The 7,675-nt window shown below is 38.9% G+C and overlaps 1 protein-coding gene across 1 annotated transcript in view; it reads left to right on the top strand.

Moving 5' to 3' along the window:
* The window catches only part of RORB (RAR related orphan receptor B), a 194,050-nt gene extending 187,959 nt beyond the window's left edge, over positions 1–6,091 (top strand). Inside the window, exon 10 of the mRNA XM_004048134.5 lies at positions 4,361–6,091. Coding sequence (XP_004048182.3) covers positions 4,361–4,516 — 156 coding nt within the window. The 3' untranslated portion in view covers positions 4,517–6,091. The remainder of the gene's footprint in view (positions 1–4,360) is intronic.
* The last annotated feature ends 1,584 nt before the right edge of the window (positions 6,092–7,675 follow it).

A 7,675-nucleotide genomic window follows, 5' to 3' on the forward strand; every position in this document is an offset into this window, starting at 1 on the left:
GCTATGGGGATTATTTAAACATGAAGGAATTTCACGATGATTTAAAATTGACTACCCCCTCCATCTCCAAGTGCTTCTGGATCACTTCCCCAGCTGTTTAAAAAGTTGTTGAGCTATTAACTGCTGTGGAGGCTGCTCTGAGCTCCCTTTGAAATGGGGGTCCCCTGGCTGCAGTACATAATATTAATGAGCAGTAAGTGATTGCCTGCTGCTCTCTACACCAGGCCCTTCTGGGCTCTGAAAAGTGCTGCTGCTGCCTCCACATGGCCTCCTGGCCCACCATGCCTCCAGAGTGATGGATGCCCCTGTCGGCACTTCTGTTTCCACAGCCGATTGGGTGTCTTGCAGTCAGCCTATTCCAAGAGCATGGACGCTGGGAGAGCTCTTTGCCTTCTCTGTGCTGTTTGCTGAAGCGGTGTGAGTGCTCTTTAACAGAAAGCAATTCTCACCATCCAGCCCATTCTACAGATGAGCAACAGGAACTAGATCCAAATCGCATAAAAGAAGGCAGAACTGGGTCCTGAACCAGACTCTTAAATCCCAGTTTTTTTCCCAGGAAAAGAGGAAGAGTCCATATTAACATTCCAAAACCAGACACGTAATTAAATATTCCCAGGGCAAATGAGCAACTATAAAATGGTTTCAGTCATCCTCTTATACATTACATGTCCCACACCACCCTGTCACTAAAGGAGCAGAAAAATGCTTCAAGAATTGTTGTACGTAGGATTCTACATTGTGAGTCACAGTTAGTAAAATAAGCAACTTACTTGAATTGCTATAAGAAAATGAAAAATCAATATGATTTTGCTGTTTCATTTCAATAAATGTCAATGGCTGACTTTGCCATGCATTAACTTTTGGTTAATGACTCCACTTTTGGAGCTTGGTTGAGAGCTAAGCTGGCTTCCTGCCCTCCATGTCCTTCGACTGAAAAGCATGGCCTTGACTCTTTCTCTCCTGAAAGGAAGAGAGATATCTCAGACTGTGGGAGTGGAAGCATGACAGCTACCACATAGATCACCGCTGTGTGTCAACCACCACTGTAAAAAAATTTTTGTTGCCTCACTTAATCCTCACAACCTCCCTCTGAGGCAGGGACTGTTATAATCGTCATCTGACAGATAAGAATGCTGAGAGGTTGTTCCCCTTCCTGTGTGCATGTGTTCACCGGGGCCTGTTGTGGGGTGGGGGGAGGGGGAGGGATAGCATTTGGAGATATACCTAATGTTAAATGATGAGTTACTGGGTGCAGCACACCAACATGGCACATGTGTACATATGTAACTAACCTGCACGTTGTGCACATGTACCCTAGAACTTAAAGTATAATAAAAAAAGAAAAAGAAAAAGAAAACTGAGAGGTTAAGTGACTTGTCCGAGATCACATAGCTGTAAAGGACAGAAATAGGATTCAAACCCAAGCAGCCCGACTCCAAAGCCTATGTTCTTTATCAACAGACTAATCCTCTCTATGTAGTATTTGTGTGTCACAGGGAATTCAGGAATTTCATTACTTGACCCCCACCAAACTAATAGCTCTAAGCACATAGAATCTTTCCTCTCTAGATGTGAGAACTTCCATGTCTGCCTCCCGAAAAGCAGCTAATTCTACACTTAGTTCACGGGACTGTTTCAAATTCAATGTATAATTTATTTTTTTTAAAATTTTTTTAAGAGACAAAGTCTTGCTATGTTGGCCAGGCTGGTCTCGAACGCCTGGCTTCAAGCGATCCTCTTGCCTTAGCCTCTAGAGTAGTTGGGATTACAGATCTGAGCCACTTTTCAATTCTGAAAACCAGTTGTAAATTTATAAAATTTGAACCTCTGAAGCAGTGTTTTTCAAAGTCGATCCCATGAACCCACTGCATCAGTGTCTGCAGGGAATGTTTGTTTCAAACATGGAGTCTGAGCTTCACCCAAACTCACTGAAACTGAATCCTCCAGGAGTAAGTCCCAGTAATCTGCATTTTTAAGAAGCACCTCAGCCACTCTTATTGACAAGATTGACAATAATTATAGAGTTGCGTCTGGAAGTTTCAAGAGCTCTGCACATCATCAATTCAACTGCAGATGATTGTAGAAAGCGTTCAAAGCCACTCTGCATTCAACAGCTATTTCAGGGAGAATTACAATGTGCAAGAACTGTTCCTAAATTGTTGTAGTCTCCTTCTGTGTGAGCCAGCTGGTTAAGAGAGTTTGAATAATTTCCCAAGCGACTCCAGTTAAGTGGACACTTGAACACTCTGTACCTATGAAAATATAGAAAAGACACAGTTTTCCACCCTGGACCCAAAGTGAGTCTTTCAGAATGGGACTCTGAATCATCTTTCTTTTTTGCTTAAAACCCTCTCAGAGAACATAATGTGAACTATGAGGGCTTACATAATCTGGCCATGCACACCTCTCTGGCATTACCTCACCCACTGCTCCAGCGACCCTGAACTGCCTTCAGTTCTTCCAGAGTGCAAAGCGCTACAGCATCTTTGCACGTGATCTTAGGGTATGTTATGTACCCTCTGCCCCAGCACCTAATTAGGTCTCTCACTCTTCCATCAGAGCTCAGCTTCAATGTCACTTTCTCAGGGCAGCCATCCCAGGCCTGCCACAAGTCAGGGCATCTTCTTACCTCCCATTTTTCCTCCCGCTATTCTTCTTTGGCACTCACCACAGTTTTTCAGTCTGCTTTTGACTGTGTGGTAAACTTATTTCATCAGTCTCATCAAGTAGACTACAAACAAGAGTCATAATGTTTTGTGCATTCTGGTGTTTAGCCAAGTGCCTGCTACATACTAGGCATGCAATTCCTTGTGGTGCATCAAGAATGAAAAAAAAATTAATAATGTTGGAGGTAAAGTTTTGATTCTCAGTCTAAAATTTAGCATCCATTCTATCGACAAAGATTCCGCATTTTTCATTTCTATCTCTGTCTTTAAATAGCAGTGGAGATGGTTAAGATTGGAAAGTCTGAACTCTAAACTTCTTTACATGTTCTAGATCCCTTTACTGACTATGCCAACAGCTCTAATCCTGATGCTATTTTTAAATTGCTTGTAGTATGGTTATATAGTCATTAGTTGTTAAAAGGAAAGTTAGTGAAAGAGTGGAAGTTTCTGATTTTGAAAAACCACAAGGCAACTAATTATCTATTTCCTCTTTTATTTCAAAGGCTGAAATGGATTCTTGTTATTGAATAGGGTAGGGAACATGATGAGCCTAACTGGTGATGAGATAGGTTTTGTTTAACTGTATTTTTCATCAATTTCAAGTGTGTCTTTAGTCAGCCATATGAGCTATCATGCCTATCTTTTATAAGAGTGTTCCTCTATACAAGAACATATCTCTCACAATAATTTAATCACAGTGACTTTTGTTTAAGCTAATTTTGACACAAAAATGATGGATTCGAAGTGTTCCTAAACTATAAGTATGTTAAAAGCTGGAATTGTTCATCTCCTAAGACCCATACGGCAGTTAAATTATTATAAAACACTGTCTTCTGGGTATCTTAACTCAAAAAATTACATCTTACATGATACATATATCAAAACCTAACAATTGTAAGTGGATATCCTTCCACTCATTTTTAGAACACCTTCCTAAGGAAGCTAAGTGCCAGTGACCTCCCAAATTCTCTATGTGTTTCATATTATGCATTACAGTGGAAACGGATTAGAGAGCCACTCTACAAGTGGGTTAGTGAGCTTGATAGCCAAGCAGTCCAGATCATTATAGATTGCACCTCATACAGTTTGGTTGTATATCCCTAAATATTGTCACCTTCCAAAGCTAAAAATCTAATATTCATGTCACAAAAATCTATGGGAAATTACGGGTAATAATAATGTTCACTAACAATTACACTTCACATCTCCAGTGTTCTTAACACTTTTGTAGGGATTACCTCCCTCAGTCCAGACAACAACCCAATGAAGTAGGTACTGTTAGTAAGCCCATTTTATGAATGAGAAAACTGAGACATAGACAAAGTCACAGCTACACCATTACTAAGCTCTTTTGGAACTCAGGTAGCCCACCTACAGAGCACCCACTTGTAACTAATAAACTAGAAAACCTCTCATATATACTTATTTAAGAGCGATGAATCAGGGATCTTGGTCCTGCTTGCTTTCTTTCTCTTTATTTTTCCTTTAGGAGATGGTGCCCGGGGGGGCAGGGGTGGGTACGTTTTATTTTGTTTTGTTGTGAGAGAAAAGCTGAAAGTGCGCCTTCTTTCTTTCTGAACACCTTTTTCCAAAGCCTTTTACCTTCATCTGGGGCCAGAAAGGACACTGGTTCCACAGACAGAGCACTAACGAGTTTCCCTCTCTATCTCCCTCTCTGTCTCTCCGTTCTGCAGTTAATAGCCAAGATACCGACCATCACGGCAGTTTGCAACTTGCACGGGGAGAAGCTGCAGGTATTTAAGCAATCTCATCCAGAGATAGTGAATACACTGTTTCCTCCGTTATACAAGGAGCTCTTTAATCCTGACTGTGCCACCGGCTGCAAATGAAGGGGACAAGAGAACTGTCTCATAGTCATGGAATGCATCACCATTAAGACAAAAGCAATGTGTTCATGAAGACTTAAGAAAAACGTCACTACTGCAACATTAGGAATGTCCTGCACTTAATAGAATTATTTTTCACCGCTACAGTTTGAAGAATGTAAATATGCACCTGAGTGGGGCTCTTTTATTTGTTTGTTTGTTTTTGAAATGACCATAAATATACAAATATAGGACACTGGGTGTTATCCTTTTTTTAATTTTATTCGGGTATGTTTTGGGAGACAACTGTTTATAGAATTTTATTGTAGATATATACAAGAAAAGAGCGGTACTTTACATGATTACTTTTCCTGTTGATTGTTCAAATATAATTTAAGAAAATTCCACTTAATAGGCTTACCTATTTCTATGTTTTTAGGTAGTTGATGCATGTGTGAATTTGTAGCTGTCTTGGAAAGTACTGTGCATGTATGTAATAAGTATATAATATGTGAGAATATTATATATGACTATTACTTATACATGCACATGCACTGTGGCTTAAATACCATACCTACTAGCAATGGAGGTTCAGTCAGGCTCTCTTCTATGATTCACCTTCTGTGTTATATGTTACCTTTATGTTAGACAATCAGGATTTTGTTTTCCTAGCCAGAGTTTTCATCTATAGTCAGTGGCAGGACGGTACCAACTCAGAGTTAAGTCTACAAAGGAGTAAACATAATGTGTGGCCTCTATATACAAACTCTATTTCTGTCAGTGACATCAAAGCCTTGTCAAGATGGTTCATATTGGGAAGGAGACAGTATTTTAAGCCATTTTCCTGTTTCAAGAATTAGGCCACAGATAACATTGCAAGGTCCAAGACTTTTTTGACCAAACAGTAGGTATTTTCTATTTTTCACCAGAACACATAAAAACACTTTTTTTCTTTTGGATTTCCGGTTGTGAAAGAAGCTTGATTTCAGTGCTTATTGTGTCTTCAACTGAAAAATACAATCTGTGGATTATGACTACCAGCAATTTTTTTCTAGGAAAGTTAAAAGAATAAATCAGAACCCAGGGCAACAATGCCATTTCATGTAAACATTTTCTCTCTCACCATGTTTTGGCAAGAAAAGGTAGAAAGAGAAGACCCAGAGTAAAGAAGTAATTCTTTATATTCCTTCTCTTTAATATATTTGTTAGGAAAAGTGGCAATAAAGGGGGAGGCATATTATAAAATGCTATAATATAAAAATGTAGCAAAAACTTGACAGACTAGAAAAAAAAAGATCTGTGTTATTCTAGGGAACTAATGTACCCCAAAGCCAAAACTAATTCCTGTGAAGTTTACAATTATATCATCCATTTACCCTAGAATTATTTTTTAGCAACTTTTAGAAATAAAGAATACAAGTGTGACATTAGGATCAGAGATTTTAGACTTCCTTGTACAAATTCTCACTTCTCCACCTGCTCACCAATGAAATTAATCATAAGAAAAGCATATATTCCAAGAAATTTGTTCTGCCTGTGTCCTGGAGGCCTATACCTCTGTTATTTTCTGATACAAAATAAAACTTAAAAAAAAGAAAACAAGCTAAGAGAGAAGTTTGTGTATAAGACAATGAAAATTATGGTCTCCTGTAAGTATATCCCAGCCACCAACTCCTAAAGAACTGCCCTTTTCTCCATATTAAACACACACACACTTACACACACACACATACAAACCCCTGCTTTGTAAAGTTTCCATCAGTGGAAACTTTGATTTCTTTTTTTAATCTCTTATGCTTTCCTGAAGTTCATGGTTGAGCACCATCTCCAAGATACCACAGAACTCTTGATTGATGATCAAAACAGTAGTGTCATCTTTTCCTTTTAGAAAACGGAACATTTTCTCACCTCATGATTGATGAATTCTAAACCAATGGGGAAAAACAAAAAGGCTTTAAAATAATGAATCTGTTTCTCAACTACTGTTATATTCAATTAATTTAACTACACTGAACCAAATTACCTTTGGTTCTAAGAAGACAGCTGTAGACTGCTTATTATGCTGCTACAGGGACTCAATTCTTTTTGGTGTAAATGTCACTCCTGCTAGCTCTTTGTATAAAGAATTAATTCCCAGAGTCATATTTCCTTCTAATGGAAAGATTACTCTACTGATTGCTAGGAAAACAGGGTAATGGAAGGCACTCAATTAAACCAAGCCGTTTCCAAATGCAATGTATGTTTTATGATTGGCTTGTGATAGGCGATGCTTCATGTGTCTACTTGGTGTTTCCCTTTGAGCTTTGAACTTATGTCAAACTTTGTTTTCATTGTTCTGTTGGCCTAGTGTTTTCCATTGTCAGCCTGTAATTCCTGCTCAGTTGCAGAGGGAATTATTTATTTCCTCCAATTTACCTTAGAGGATTTAAATTGGCTCAATTGATGAAGTGGCTCAGAATTTTTTCCTCCCTTTTCCCATGGGTGATATAGGAAAAAGATTGTTCTCCACATTTACCTTGGGAGGTACTGCTTTGAATTTGTGTTGTTTCCACTAGCGTAAGCATTTCATTGGGACGACATGGACCTTTTGAAACTGGGAGGAAGGAAACAGAGCTAGCATCTGAACCAGAGCAAAACAATGGCAACCAGGACGTACTCATCCCACTTAGTTGAGAGAAGAGATTTCTAGTTTGGGTTACAGTTGCCCAACCTTCCCTTTAAAGAGAATCCAGTCATGTTTTCAATGGTAAAAAGCCTTAAAAAGCTGCCCTTCGAAGATCTCCTATGACTGCATGTCAAGGTATTTTGTACCTACAATCCCAGAACTTGGTTCCTTCCCCATGAGGACTAACAAATGTTCACAACAATCATGATCAAGTGTGCACTGGAAGAAAAAATCCACAATCTGGGCTTCTCACTTCGTGCTTCATAAATGACAATCACTGCTTGATGCAGATGTTGCACTGTATCCACTCAGGGATGTTTCATTAAAAAAAAAATACATCAAGAAGGAGGAAAAAATTAAAAACAGGAAAATGACAACAAAATGTGAATGGCATAAATTAAATATGTTGCTGAGAGCACCTCTCTGACAAGGCTGTCGGACCAACAAGCGGTAACTTCATGTCATAAACTAGATTGACTTATTTGGACTTGCTGAAAAGTTGCACCCAAGTAAGGACA

Source organism: Gorilla gorilla, chromosome 13 (genome assembly GCF_029281585.2).
Source record: "Gorilla gorilla gorilla isolate KB3781 chromosome 13, NHGRI_mGorGor1-v2.1_pri, whole genome shotgun sequence".
Classification (NCBI taxonomy): domain Eukaryota; kingdom Metazoa; phylum Chordata; class Mammalia; order Primates; family Hominidae; genus Gorilla; species Gorilla gorilla.